Source organism: Hoplias malabaricus, chromosome 2, assembly GCF_029633855.1.
Source record: "Hoplias malabaricus isolate fHopMal1 chromosome 2, fHopMal1.hap1, whole genome shotgun sequence".
Lineage (NCBI taxonomy): Eukaryota > Metazoa > Chordata > Actinopteri > Characiformes > Erythrinidae > Hoplias > Hoplias malabaricus.
In genome coordinates, this window is record NC_089801.1 from 69,035,739 (window position 1) to 69,051,014 (window position 15,276).

General features: G+C 38.0%; 1 protein-coding gene across 3 annotated transcripts in view; it reads left to right on the plus strand.

The window, feature by feature from the left end:
* The window catches only part of pibf1 (progesterone immunomodulatory binding factor 1), a 34,009-nt gene that overhangs the window by 512 nt on the left and 18,221 nt on the right, over positions 1 to 15,276 (plus strand). For 2 of the 3 annotated variants that reach the window (XM_066660012.1, XM_066660009.1), the window contains exons 1-10: positions 179 to 294; positions 2,732 to 2,990; positions 3,102 to 3,202; positions 3,501 to 3,699; positions 4,916 to 5,035; positions 5,556 to 5,689; positions 6,229 to 6,337; positions 6,765 to 6,946; positions 7,424 to 7,549; positions 8,997 to 9,095. In XM_066660012.1, coding sequence (XP_066516109.1) covers positions 2,742 to 2,990; positions 3,102 to 3,202; positions 3,501 to 3,699; positions 4,916 to 5,035; positions 5,556 to 5,689; positions 6,229 to 6,337; positions 6,765 to 6,946; positions 7,424 to 7,549; positions 8,997 to 9,095 — 1,319 coding nt within the window. In that variant the 5' untranslated portion in view covers positions 179 to 294; positions 2,732 to 2,741. Of the gene's footprint in view, positions 1 to 178; positions 295 to 2,731; positions 2,991 to 3,101; positions 3,203 to 3,500; positions 3,700 to 4,915; positions 5,036 to 5,555; positions 5,690 to 6,228; positions 6,338 to 6,764; positions 6,947 to 7,423; positions 7,550 to 8,996; positions 9,096 to 15,276 lie in introns of those variants that run through there. The other variant, XM_066660011.1, reaches the window with a different exon arrangement.

Consider the following 15,276-nt stretch of genomic DNA (forward strand, 5'->3'; position numbering starts at 1 on the left):
CATTAGTCATGAAATTATGGTTTCTACATTCACAGTTCTGAATATAAAATGTGTCGTCTACATTTGTTGAATATAAACGGCCTTCTGTTGGAAATGTAGGGCAGTGTTTGTGTGTAAATGTCGTTATTTCAAGAACGCACTAGCTAGGGAGCAGTGTGCTATTAGGGAACAGCCCCGGAACCGATCCGAGCTGATGTCGATGGTGGTCTGGGCTCTGTTGTGTTGTGGGGTCAGTTAGTCTCTAGGAGCGGCGGCGGGACGCTTGAAAAGACGCTGAAGTTGTTTCTGTTCAGGGTAAGCCCTGTTAATACTCTTTACCAGACCAGGTTCGTTTAGTTATCGCCTTTTTTACTCTTAATATCAAGGAGTCTAACTGTGTTTACAATTATTTAATCTCATACTGTTATTATTTTCTATAGAATTTACCCACGCTTTAACGTAAACATTAAATGTGATTTTCATAATTTACCCTGCATTAACGCAGCAACTATTGGATAATCACAAAGCGTTTACAAAAGTAACCGTTGTTAATACATGTTAACATCAGCTCCACTGAACGTACTGGTCCACATTGGACTTATAGTTTTACACAGTAACGTTAGCGATACAGGTTGAATTCCACCTCTTGCTCTGCATATAATATTAGCCCCCTTTCATAATCTTCTTTAGCAGTCGGGACACCCTCAGTGTCACTGCGGGACTGAGAATAGTTGACGAAACAAAATATCCAGCCAACAGTGTCCCGTGATCAACACAATCTGTGCAGCAACATATGAGCTACAGGGGTTGGACAATGAAACTGAAACACCTGTCATTTTAGTGTGGGGAGGTTTCATGGCTAAACTGGAGCAGCCTCGTGGCCAATCTTCATTAATTGCACATTGCACCAGTAAGAGCAGAGTGTGAAGGGTTAATTAGCAGAGGGTAAGAGCACAGTTTTGCTCAAAATATTGCAATGCACACAACATTATGGGTGACATACCAGAGTTCAAAAGACAAAGGACAAATTGTTGGTGCACGTCTTGCTGGCGCATCTGTGACCGAGACAGCAAGTCTTTGAGATGTATCAAGAGCCACGGTATCCAGGGTAATGTCAGCGTACCACCAAGAAGGACGAAACACATCCAACAGGATCAACTGTGGACGCAAGAGGAAGGTGTCTGAAAGGGATGTTCGGGTGCTGACCCGGATTGTATCCAAAAAACATAATACCGCGGCAGAATTAAATGTGCACCTCAACTCTCCTGTTTCCACCAGAACTGTCCGTCGGGAGCTCCACGGGGTCAATATACACGGCCGGGCTGCTTTAGCCAAACCTTTGGTCACTCATGCCAATGCCAAACGTTGGTTTCAATGGTGCAAGGAGTGCAGATCTTGGGTTGTGGACAATGTGAAACATGTATTGTTCTCTGATGAATCCACCTTTACTGTTTTCCCCACATCCGGGAGAGTTACAGTATGGAGAAGCCCCAAAGAAACATACCACCCAGACTGTTGCATGCCCAGAGTGAAGCATGGGGGTGGATCAGTGATGGTTTGGGCTGCCATATCATGGCATTCCCTTGGCCCAATACTTGTCACTGCCAAGGTCTACTGAACCATTCTGGAGGACCATGTGCATCCAATGGTTCAAACATTGTATCCTGACTTCGGTGCCCACAGCAAGACTGGTGAAAGATTGGTTTGATGAACATGAAAATGAAGTTGAACATCTCCCATGGCCTGCACAGTCACCAGATCTAAATATTATTGAGCCACTTTGGGGTGTTTTGGAGGAGCGAGTCAGGAAACGTTTTCCTCCACCAGCATCACGTAGAGACCTGGCCACTATCCTGCAAGAAGAATGGCTTAAAATCCCTCTGACCACTGTGCAGGACTTGTATATGTCATTCCCAAGACGAATTGATGCTGTATCGGCTGCAAAAGGAGGCCCTACACCATACTAATAAATTATTGTGGTCTAAAACCAGTTGTTTCACTTTCATTGTCCAACCCCTGTATATAACATAAATAACAAGGTGGACCCACCTGGTAGGTGCATTTAAGAGTGGTCGGTGAGTGGACTTGGATGTGTTTAAAAACTTAAGCAGCACTGCTGTGTCTGATCCACTTGTATGAGTGCAACAAATGGAACTAGTCCAACAATCCTGTAATAACCCCCACAATATACAGTGTTTTGTAGAAATGTACTATTTAATTTGAAAGAACTTAATTCCTGTCCTTCCAAAGTGCTTACATTGCAAAATGTGCACATATTAAATAATCCTACATATAAAAATATATTTATCTTTTAATAACTTGTCTAAAAGAACCTTACCAAGAGGCTAATTCATGTAGTATTACTACAATTTCTTGTGCCCTTGTTCTTATAACCTTTTTCCTTGTTAACCCCTATAGCTTCGCTAATTAAAGGATTTGACTGGCTACAAGTCGTATAAAATCCTCTTTGCCTTAGACGTCAGTGTGCTGCAGGTTTGTGCAGGGAGGCAGTGGGCTGGTGTACATTAATTCTGTTCTTTAGGGGGCAGTTGCACTGATATATACTGTATATTTACATATACAACTGACTCTATTACTTGAGAACTTGCCTCACCATTTAACCTGCATATGAAAGCCTGATCTCAGTTTATACTGTTTCCCCTACATTTGACAGTATTCAGCTACTAGTGACTGGATGTTTGATTAAGCGTTGTTCTCATTTTAATTAAATGCACTTGTTCTTTTTCTCAAGGGTTACAAAAATGGCCCCCAAAAAGCAGAAGAATGGCATCGTCAATATCTCCAGCTCGCTGGAGTCTGAAGACATCAGTCTGGAGACCACTGTGCCCACAGAGGATATCTCCTCTTCAGACGAAAAAGATGGATCTCGGAAGGTCACTAAACAGTTGCTGGAGCGAAAAGAGCTGGTCCATAACCTTCAGCTCCTGAAAATAGAACTGTCACAGAAAAATCTCATCATTGACAACCTCAAAGTGGAGCACCTTACCAAAGTAAGTGACACGGGCGTCTGTTTGACTTTATGCTGTATCTTCTGTTTCCACAAGAAATACATGCATCATTTTCAGTCAGTACCAGACTGATTTGTTTGTGATGTGGTTTAGATTGAGGAGTTGGAAGAGCAGCTGAATGATGCTCTTCATCAGAAACAGGTCCTGGCACTTCGACTGGACAGCCAGCTCAAACTTCAGCAGGATGAGAACAGGTCAATTATTGATACACATTTCTCTAATGATGATGACACTAATAATGACGGTACAGTGAACACTCATGTCTTCTCTAAGTGTCTCAGATTCTTTTGGCTATTTGAAACTTCTTTATATACTCATGTTATTAATTTATCTATTAAAACTATAAAAAGAGAATGTATATTTCAAATTGACCACACATTTTTCCTTGATGCTGTGGCATTTCTTATGTTTTCTGTCAGTCTGTGTGTGAAATATCACAGAGACATATTCACCACATGATCATGCCATTCAGTCCTTCTATATGTCACACAGAAAGCAGCAGGCACTGAGGAAGCAGGAGATGGACACCATACTGCAGCGTCAGAAACAGCTGGAAGAGACTAACAGGCAGCTGTGTGACCGAGCTGGTGATATTCGCCGTAGCCTGAGAGATTTAGAACTGAGTGAGGAAAGATACACAGAACTGCGAGAACTTCCTGAGGATAAGCTCTCCATCCCTGAATATGTAGCAGTAAGCATTATCTAACACTCATAAGGTTTCTATGGTGTTTTGCTAATTTTAATGTTTTATTTAAAATGGATGAATATTTTAAAATTGAACATTTAATGTTTAATAATTCTATTAATATAAAATAATTAAAATATTAAATGTTAGTATTATAAAAAATGGGCGGCATGGTGGTGCAGCAGGTAGTGTTGCAGTCACACAGCTCCAGGGACCTGGAGGTTGTGGGTTCAAGTCACGCTCCGGGTGACTGTCTGTGAGGAGTGTGGTGTGTTCTCCCTGTGTCTGCGTGGGTTTCCTCCGGGTGACTGTCTGTGAGGAGTGTGGTGTGTTCTCCCTGTGTCTGCGTGGGTTTCCTCCGGGTGACTGTCTGTGAGGGGTGTGGTGTGTTCTCCCTGTGTCTGCATGGGTTTCCTCCAGGTAACTGTGAGGCGTGTGGTGTGTTCTCCCTGTGTCTGAGTGCGTTTCCTCCGGGTGACTGTCTGTGAGGAGTTTGGTGTGTTTTCCCTGTGTCCGCGTGGGTTTCCTTTGGGTGACTGTCTGTGAGGAGTGTGGTGTGTTCTCGCTGTGCCTGCGTGGGTTTCCTCCGGGTGACTGTCTGTAGTGTCTGTAGATGTGTGTGTGTGTGTGTGTGTGTGTCTGTGTTGCCTTGTGAAGGACTGTGTTCCTGCCTTGTGCCCAATGATTCCAGGTAGGCTCTGGACCCACCACGACCCTGAACTGGATAAGGGTTACAGATAATGAATGAATGAATCATAAAAAAATATTAATAATGAAAAAATCTTGAATTGTCCATTGTTTCCAATGTTTTCACTGACCAACTTGTTTGTGTTTGTAAATATAAACAAACATAGAATTTGATGCTCTATGTCACACTCTTTTGAAGCATTACACTATAAGCTGGTGAATATAACATATGTACATATTATATATATATATATAATACCAGTTGGTGACAAAATTCATGAGAGAATTTTCAAACAGTTCAAAAAGAACTCTTATTAGTTTAAAAAATTGCAAGTAATTTAGTTTGTTCATCAGCTCTTGAACGTGCCTCTGTCCCAATCATATCAGACGTTCTTCTTGAATGGACAGCAGATATGCAGATAGACAGATGGATTTCAGGATGCAATCCTATTTAGAGCACAAAATCCTATCAGATCACTTCTAAAGTTAATCTGGTGCATGTAGATTTAACCATGGCTCTGTTCTGTTGGGTCAGGTGCGCTTCTATGAAGTGGTGACTCCTCTGAGGACTCAACTGACTGAACTCCAGATAAAGAAGAACTGTCTTAGTGATGACCTGGACAGCCATCGCAGCCAGATCAAATCCCTCATGGAGGTAGGAAAGGGTGAAATCGCAGAATGTAAAAAAAAAAAAACATGTAAAAATGTAAATACAAACAATGTAATGATGCATAAAACATTGAAATCCTTTGTGTTATTGAGAAAAAGTACAAAGACAACACTTGGTGTTAATAGTGAGAAGCTTATTTATTTTAAAAATATAAGCCCAAGTTACAGAAAATTGTGAAGGGGCACAGAAGACTGGAAGAATGTCATGCTACAAAAACCTAAATCAGGTTCTTTAGATTAAACATCTCAGAGAGACAGAATCTTTCAGAAGTAAACATGAGGTGGAGGTCTGCATGGTGAAACAATAGTGAAACAATCAATTACATTGATGTAAATTATAAATTATGAATTATAAATTATATAAATTAAAAAAATAAATAAATTATAATGTAATGTTGTCTACGCTGTTAATTTTTCATGTTTTATGGCTTTTCTTTTAGTTGTTGGCTTTTTAACCTTTCCAAAGTTGCTGACAATGATTTCTGAAAAGGCATTCATTCTTCCAGAGCTATGAGGAGGAGAGAAGGGCTCGCTCTGAGCTGGAGATCCGCTGTCAGAGAGTAACTTTGGATTTAGCTGACACTAAGCAGCTCATACAAGAGGGTGACTACAAACGGCAGAACTACGATAAGGTCAAACGGTGAGATTTACATTCACTGGAATTAAGCGCTTTAGGTCAAACCCAACTCTGAAAAACAACTCCTTAGCACTATCTCTCCTCCACCAAACATTACACTAAAATATTCATGGCAGTGGGCCTTCAGGACCAGTGTTGAGAAACCATTTCGCTCAGTCCAATGCTTCTTAGTGTTTTTGGTAACGTAAGGCTTTCATGAAGCTGCTCAGCCATGGAGACCCATGTTTTGAAGCTCCTGGTGCACAGTTCTTGTGCTGATGTTAATGCCAGAGAAGGTTTGAAAGTCTGTGGTTGAGTCAGCAGAGCATTTACATACTGTGCACTCTGTAATTTTATACACCTTTGGCTTTGGGACAGCATAAAACGCCTGAATCCAGTGATTAGGAGGTGTGCCCCAGTACATTTATCCTCATCCTTTTTTCTTTGTTTAGTTCAAACCCTTAACATCATGTTTCATTTGATCGTCTGATACTGTGTTTTAAAAATAAGTGTGGTTCAAAGAGTGTCCTGTGGTTATTGTATTGTGAATGTTCTTTGCTCAGAGAGAGAGACGGCTACGAGACAGAAGTGAGAGAACTCAGGAAGAAGCTAGAGTTGATGGACCTGACACAGACTGCTCTCACCAAAGAGAGAAATGACCTCAGCAAAGAGGTAATACAGATAACAGATTTTAATCATTGGTACAATCATAGTGTGTATGTGTGGTGCAGCACATTGGAGCAGCAGATAATGTCACTGTCACACAGCTTCAGGGACTTATAGTTGTAGGTTCGAGCCCTGCTCTGGGTGACTGTCTGTGAGGAATTTGGTGTGTTCTCTCCTTGTCCACATGGGTTTCCTTGGTTTCCTGCCACAGTGAAACCACGGCTCAGTGGCTCTTGTGTCAGAACAGTACTGGTATTACCAATAGTATGGAGACGGACATATCTCATAAAAGCGAGATACTTATCTCATAATTTTGAGATACGAATCCAAATCTTACTTGGTGTTCTTTAAATCAATAGAATGTAATTTGAAAAATGGTGTCATAATATTAGTTAATCACTTTCACTCTTGCTCTCCCCGCTCCCGCCTACAGGTGGCCACTTTGCAGCAGTCAGTGACTCTCCTCCAGAAAGATAAGGAGTATCTGAACAGGCAAAACATGGAGTTGAATGTACGCTGTGCTCATGAGGAGGACCGTATGGAGAGGCTGCAGAGCCAGCTGGAAAACACCAAGAAGGCCAGAGAGGAGGCCTATGATAAATATGTGGCTTCCAGGTCTGTAATAAAGGATTGAAATATGCTTTAGTGTACAAAAAAATTCAAAGGTCAATAAGCTCAATTGTTGGATTTTTCTTTGTTTTAATTTTAAAAAAGTTCACAAACACAGGTATTACAGCTGTATATTGTGTGTGTGTGTGTGTATATATAAAATATATTGTATTTTTCGACATTTTAAGAATGAGTTAAGTGTTGATAATCAGTGCAGGGAAAGGTATGTTGAACATTTTGTGGTCCTTGTGGCTAAAATACTATTTCAGCAATAAGCCTAGCTAATAAAGTAGTTCTGTTTTTATTTATTTATTTTTTTAGTTTTGAATTAATAAACTGGTTGTTGGATCAGTAAATAAGACAGACTTTGTAAAGCACTGGGAACACAGCTACACTGTTTTGTGGCCCTTCCTGTCTGTAGTTGAGCACCCCGGCTCTGAAGTGCAATTTTTGTGTAAAATGAATTCCCTGTTTCTCCACCAGAGATCACTATAAGACTGAGTACGAGAACAAATTGCGGGATGAGCTAGAGCACATTCGACTAAAGACCAACCACGAGATTGAGAGCCTGCAGCGTGCCACAAAGGAGATGTATGAGAGAGAAAACAGGTGAGTATGTGCTAACATTCAGAAACTCAGCAGGTAAAGAACCTTGTAGTGCTTTTAGGAAGAAAGACAACACTAGGGTGACCAGATTTGAGATGGTGAAACAGTGGACACGCCTCTGTTGTATGTTTAGCTGAACCTATGTGTGCTTTTAGATCCTTTACACCTTTATTTGCTACACAAAACATGGGAGTTTCTTTTTTAATTAATCCGAAAATTTACATTTCCGTTTCGGCAGAACTGCTCGAGATGAGGGTGGGAACCTGAGCTTTGCCTGACGTAAACAAGGACTACTGACGTGCAGACTGACCAATTAAATGTTTACAGAGAAGGTTATCGACCAATAACGGTAGCTCTACAGTCAGACCGTCCAATCAGAAGATTTTAGGTTACTTCACCACGCCCCCTTCTCACTCAAGCGAACCAATCGGAGAAGGGGAGGGCAGGACTAGTTTGTGAACGAAACGCTTCTCGAAGTTCTATGTAAGCTCTAGAAAAACAACATCCCGGACGTTTGTGAAATGCCGCCCGGACATTTATTTAAGTCTAAAAAAGAGGACATGTCCGGGTAAAAGAGGACGTCTGGTCACCCTAGACAACACATGCTCTTTTGTTGCCTAGGTGTTGCTTTGACCAGAGCTAGCTAGAAAAAAATAAAATACCAAGACATATTTAGACATAATACAAATTTAGTTATTTTCTCTAAATACTCTTTGTCATTAAGCTTTATAATGTCTATACATTTTTGAAGTTTAAAAATGTGCCAGCCTATGTTTGCAAAAATATTGGTTTTACACAAAAAAAATTGGTCTTACTGATATAATATGGCACCTCTGACATGTGTCTTCATGATACTGGTGATATTTCCTAAAATGCTTTGATCTCACTCTATTCATCATAAGAAGGCACTTTCATTATAGTAGCTTGATTAAAATGACAATTGATATGCTAATAATGCTAATATTGCAAATAATTGCTTAAAAAACTCCAAACACTGATTTTGTCAAACTTTCAAACTTAAAGAAAGATCAGAGTAGATCTGTGCTTGAAAATCATAGTCATTGCTTATGATTTTTTTTTTAAATATGTTGAATACTGTAAACTATTCTAACTTGATATTTTGAAAAAACAACAGTATAGTACAAATTCTGCCCTCGGGCTCTGGCATCATCCATACATTTTTAACAGACAAAAATATCCCATAATAATACATTATTTATTAGATTCCATATTTATTGGTGCCTCAGGGGATGGCCTCTGTATGTCCACAAGGGGTGCTATTTGATTGAAAATCTGCTCCTTGTTAGAGAATGCAGCAACTGTAAATAGGAATGTTATGTTGGTGTTTCCTGTGTCAGCCTAGATTTATACTTAAGAACTGAACAGCTTTTATGTTTCTCAAGTGTGTGTCTTTGTACATATGTCATTTTATTTCATTACCTTTCAACAGAAATCTTCGTGAAGCTAGAGATAATGCAGCCCTTGAGAAAGAGCGAGCTGTCAGTGCTGAGAGAGACATGCAGGCCAAATATGACCAGATCTTGGAACAGTGAGTCTTCCTGTATCTACATTTAACCTCATAATGCCTGCCATCTAACACTAATCTGCTGTGTGACATTTCTCTCACAAACTAGCCTCTATACACTCTATATATGTGAGTCAGAGAATTTTTCTTTTGTGTTTGAGAAGGATTCCAGTCTAAGTTAATCCTATGACCATCATAAGGTAAAACTTTGTCTTTGTCTGTTCAGTAAAACAAAATAAGCCAACCTGATGCATGTACAATACTGGTGTCTGCCAGAATACCTATGAAGACCTTACCTGTCAGACAGATAGATAGTTAGAAAGAAAATTAAAGTATATTCCCCTGATTATTATTATTATTTTCAAAATCTGTTTATGTATGTATGTTTACATTTTTTTTTCCTTTCTTAGAGTATTTCCAAATCACTGAAGCACCTGTCGAGTTACATACATTACATTTTTCTCTCAGGTCTTTTAAAATATAAAAAACAATCGCAGCAGGTAAGCGTTAAGTTTCTAGAAAAATATACACTAAAAATTACTATCAGTCCATAACACCATTTCCGAACAATCGTATATCACCCAGCGCTATTTACGTTTTTCTGTAGTTGATAATTGATATCTAAGTGACATTAATTTCCATTCTACTGTAATCATGATTTTTTTCTTATGTTCTAAAGTGTGAATCACTTGACTGTAAGGTCTCTAATAATATCCTGCACATATTGGTTTCATTGTTTGCAGCTGCGGTGAAAAAAAACAATATACAATCCAGCTTTTTATTGCCTCATGCATCAGTCCAAACATCACAGAATCTTTTGAGATTATGAAGGGCTTCAAAAATAAATAAATAAATAAAAAATAAAAAACAAACCCTCTTAGCCTTACTCTCTTAGGCTCTCAGGACCTTAGATTTGATCTAAGAGATTTGGATGAAAAAACAGTAAATTAAAGAACATTGAAAGAGACAGAGGGGTGTGAATGTTGTTAAAAAGAAGTCATTTTACATCTCTCTGTTTCATTGTATTGCTCTGGAAATTAGTGTTGAAGATGATGTCAAACTCTTTGGTTTTAGAGTCTGATACTAAATAATGGATCAAAAGTAAGTAACGATCATAGACTTTTTAAGCAAGCTCTGTTGACTTTTTGTCTTATGCCAGTGTTGGTTGTGAACAATGGATCAAAATTTAAACATAGAAGCAGGGTTGTTTTGCTCTTTAGCACTCTTTAGAAAGAAGAGTGGATACAGATACATCCAGTGAGTATTAAAATTGCTCATTGAAGCTTTACCTAGTCAGAATGAATGTCCTGCAAATTACTGCACACATGAAGGTGACAAGTCAGAAACTTTAGTTCATCTTTAACAATACTGAATTGGCTTATTGTTTAGCAAAGAAACATCCATTGTGTGTATTGTTTTGAATTGCTTTTGGTATAGACACCATAGTAAGCCACCACAATTTTGCCTCAGGCTTTATTGAAATGCCTGAACTTATATTATATAAGTCATAATTATTTTGTTCCTCACACACACCCATGTCTGCTGTACTGCATGTACTGAATTATCAGGCACAGTATGAACATTCAATTCTTTCAGAATGCCTTTCGCTTTTCATGAATCTGTACATCATGGCCTTCTCTGAAATTCTACAGATTTTAACAGGAGTCGATTGCTGATGAAATCATATATGTGATGTATAGTTGCTTTCCTGTGGTTCCCAATGTTTGGCAAATGTTTTTGGTATGACAGTTTTATGAGATAATTTAATTAAATCTGTGTCACTGTCACTCTATTTTAAGGGAATGAAAAGATCAGAGGGCATGTGAGTTTTCCCTTTGTTAACCCATGCACGTATGGTTTTTTTTAATGCAATTGTTTTCTCAGAGGAGCACTGGTATCAGTTCATGTGCTGCCACAGACTCAACGTAAAGAGATGTCTTCTGGATGCTAATACCTGTAATTATTTCTGATGGCGGTGTTTTTTAAGGCAACATAGACGTGCAGCAATTAATTCCCACGTCTCAGGCTTTAGCATGATTGAGTCACTAGTGTTAAACACAACAGTTGTAAAAATGTCATCATGGCTTTTTCCTTTGTTCAGTTTTTTATAATTTATTTATTTTTAAAATAGAAGTTGAGTCTATTAATCCTTAAGCAATTATATCCAGCTACTGTGTGCCACAATATCAGTTTATTAAATTGATTTCATGTCCCTGCTAAATCTGTCGTTTACATTGTGTGACAGTTGGCTGTTTTTATGCACAAATGTGAATACATCTTTAGAATTTTAATGCACCAATCTTCTCAGTGGTTGACTGTACATACCAAACTCGGGGTCCAAAGGCTTTTTTATATGTAAAACTATAAGTTAGGCTGGCACAATATAACAACATTATATAATTTTGCTCCACAGTTTATTAAAATAATATGGCATTAAAGCTAAAAGTAGGGCGTTGGCAACTACTGCACTATTGACCACCCATTTGTAGAGAATGGTAGGCAACCAACACAACTGCAATGTGTATGTGTTTTTCCTATTTTTGCAAGTTTTTTCTTGTTTTACACTTTAGTGCACGTGAAATGAATGTTAAGGTAATTTGTTTAAAAAAAAATCATAACGTTTTAGTGTAAGTAAGTACCAAACTGTTGGCATCTGAACTGTTGCTGCTGACTCAGTCTTCTTTTATAAAATGGAATCAGTGGCAGCAAACATAGCCGCCGCAAAAACAAATGCAACAAAGTCAGCCATTCTGATGAGGCAATACGCAAAATCAGTGGCAGAAAGGTTGCTGTGAAACGGGGGAAAAACATCAATTTGATATCTCTAGCTACCAGTTGTCCAACTATCGAAGTCCAATTGCCTCCACCAGCAGCCTCAAAACGAATAGGTCAGGGCAGTTCCACCCAACAATTATAAGAAGTATGGCACCAGAATCAGGATAAAGTAAGTAGTTTGGGGAGGTAATATCAAATTTTGAGCCCTGTTAAATCACCACATGAGAAATTCTTTCACAGCGACAATCTTAGCTTTTAGATTAAAATAAATAAAAAAATAAAAAATAAAAAAAATAAAAAACAATACATTATAATGAAGCTTATGTTGCTTGCTCTTACAGCTGAACTAGCTGTTTGCCACTAATTTTAAAATGGATAAACCCCTTTGCAAATATGGCTGTCTGCACAAAATTATTCAAGAGGTCGTGATTAACTTTGAGTTTTATAAAATTGATAGTGTATATGATATTAACTGTGCTTCTTTTTATATTTAAATATTTATGTTACAAATATTTGTTAGTATGTTTTAGCAGAAGGAACACAGAATAAGAATTTCATTGTTTAGTGTAACGTGAGTGTGGTTTAAAAATACTTAAGATATATATATATATATATATATATATATATATATATATATATATATATATATATATATATATAATATTTTATTCTATATATAATACTTTATTTATTTCCATTTCTTCAGATATCAGCCTTAAATACAAACGTGCTTACGAAGTTATACTTAGTACTTATTTATATACATATTTTATATGGCATGGCATATTGTAATACAGCACTGTATTTATATTGGTGTATAATCGTGCTAGAAACTAACTCATACTTTATATGCTGCTACTGTAAGGAACTTAAAACTATTGTTGAGTCATTTTTCTGTGCCTATGTCTGAACTTGATGTAGTTTTGGGAGAGGGGGGGCAGACTGTATGATTACTGTCCTTGGTTAGGTTTGGTAACTTCACCATCCAGTTTTTCAAGCTTTAAGGCCTAGTCACATTTAACCTGAAATGCACTGAATCAGTGTGGCCTGCTGAAATTACACCTGTGTCATGCAAATCTAGTATCTGCCCTTAAGCAGAGGCTAGAACATTTAATAGTTGTTGGCTGCTAAACTAGCCAGGCTGGTCAAAATAAAGTGTTTGATCGTGTTAAGGATTGGACAGCATGCTTTCTTTAAGATTTACCCCTAGGTTATTTTAAGGTTGTATAGTATAATATACGCACAGTTTTTTCTTTGACACAATTCTTGTGAATGTCTCCCCATTGACCCTATAACGTATTAGAAGTAACACCGCAAGGGTCCTGAGATATATTTAGAAGTTGTCTGATATTTAATATTCTAAATATATCCTTTAAAAATAGTGATATGAGGAACGGCAGCCATTTGTAAGTTAAAAAAATCACGAATTCTAGATTAATAAATATCCCAAGATAATTTCTTTATTTTGCTTAGTTTGTGTTTACCTACAAAAATACAAGGTACTCAGGTGCATGTTAGCAACAGTAGTGTTTCAAATGGATATTGCTGAAAACATCAACAGTAAGATATATAACAAAATATATGCTGTTTAACTGGCAAATAACTCATTTCACAAGCTAAAGGGAACTGTGAAATGGACTGTTTAAAATGAATTTTAGGAGGGTTCTCATTTGTGTCATAAAAGATACAACTGTTTGGCCTAGCTTTGATTATTAGACTAAATAGTTAGGTGAAGAATAGAATTACAGCCACTTTGCAGATTTATAGAATAATAGAAATATAATTAAAAACAAATAAATATGAATGAGTAATAGATCTTGTATATTTTATATATTAACCTTATTGTAATCTTATTTGGTAAGTTAAAGAGATTTGTTGACTGCAGGTGGCTGTGATTTAGTGAGGGATGACAGGTGTAAAAAATGTGAGGAAAGCCCCTCAGGTCATACTCAGTAATGCACGGGCTGCCTCACTCCACCCTCTAAACTGTGCCTGAGGCCTGGCATAGTACAACCTCTGGAATATACACAATCTGCATGTTCACTTAAGTTGTCTGGCTCCATGCTGGTAATACAAAAGCACTCCTTACATAGACATTTGGCTATATTTTAATCAACATTAAGCTTGTTTTATTTCTTTGTTGCATGCATCGTTCTGGGCTGGTAACTCATTTTTTTGTTTACTTTTCTGTTTGTTGCCAATGCAGTAATGAGCTAGCTAATCAGAATATACAGTACCAGTTTGGACTTTTTAATAAAACTATTCAGAGTTAATGTTTAAACAGAACTTAACACTACATTTAACACGAGAGTTTTTTAAGATGTTTACTGGGTGGAACATCAAGGTGTTCATTCATTCATTCATAGTCTGTAACCGCTCAACCAGTTCAGTGTCGCGGTGGTTCTGGAGCCCACCTGGAATCACTGGGTGCAAGGCAGGAACACACCTTGGTGGGGGAAAGATGTTCTTATATATTATAGTAGAAAATTTTATAAAATATTGTTTATTATATAAATAAATTCTAATATAATAATAATAATAGTAATAATTAGTATTGGGTGGCATGGTGGTGCAAAAGGTAGTGTCGCAGTCACACAGCTCCAGGGACCTGGAGGTTGTGGGTTCGAGTGGGTCACTCTGGGTGACTGTCTGTGAGGAGTGTGGTCTGTTCTCCCTGTGTCTGTGTGGCTTTCCTCCGGGTGATTGTCTGTGAGGAGTGTGGTGTGTTCTCCCTGTGTCTGTGTGGGTTTCCTCCGGTTGACTGTCTGTGAGGAGTGTGGTGTGTTCTCCCTGTGTCTGCGTGGGTTTCCTCTGGGTGACTGTTGGTGAGGAGTGTGGTGTGTTCTCCCTGTGTCCGCGTGGGTTTCCTCCAGGTGCTCCGGTTTCCTCTCACGGTCCAAAAACACACGTTGGTAGGTGGATTGGTGACTCTAAATTATCTGTAGGTGTGCGTGAATGTGTGAGTGTGTTTCGCCCTGTAAAGGACTGGCTCCTTCTTCCGTGTGTGTTCCCACCGCGACCCTGAATTGGATAAGCGGGTTACAGACAATGAATGAATAATTATTATTTATTGACAGTTCCTGAATATCCACCTCAACACGCTCACCCTTTTTCAAATATTAGACATTTCACTGTTTAATTTTAATGTAACATATTTTTTCAGTGTAATGCAGATTTCTCAGTAATTATAGAGTGCTCTACAGTTCTGTAAAGCTTTTTGGAAATGGTTTTAATATATTTTTTAATAACTTTCAAACATTTATATTATGGAAAGCAGGGCTTCCAAACTTTTAAATTAGAATTCTAGGCTTGTCTAAGCATTTCTTTTTAAACTGTAACATTTAAAAAATGAAGTAATAATATCCTACACGCATAATTTTTTTAATTTTTCTAGAAAATATTAAAAAGTAATTTCACTCATTTAAGCACA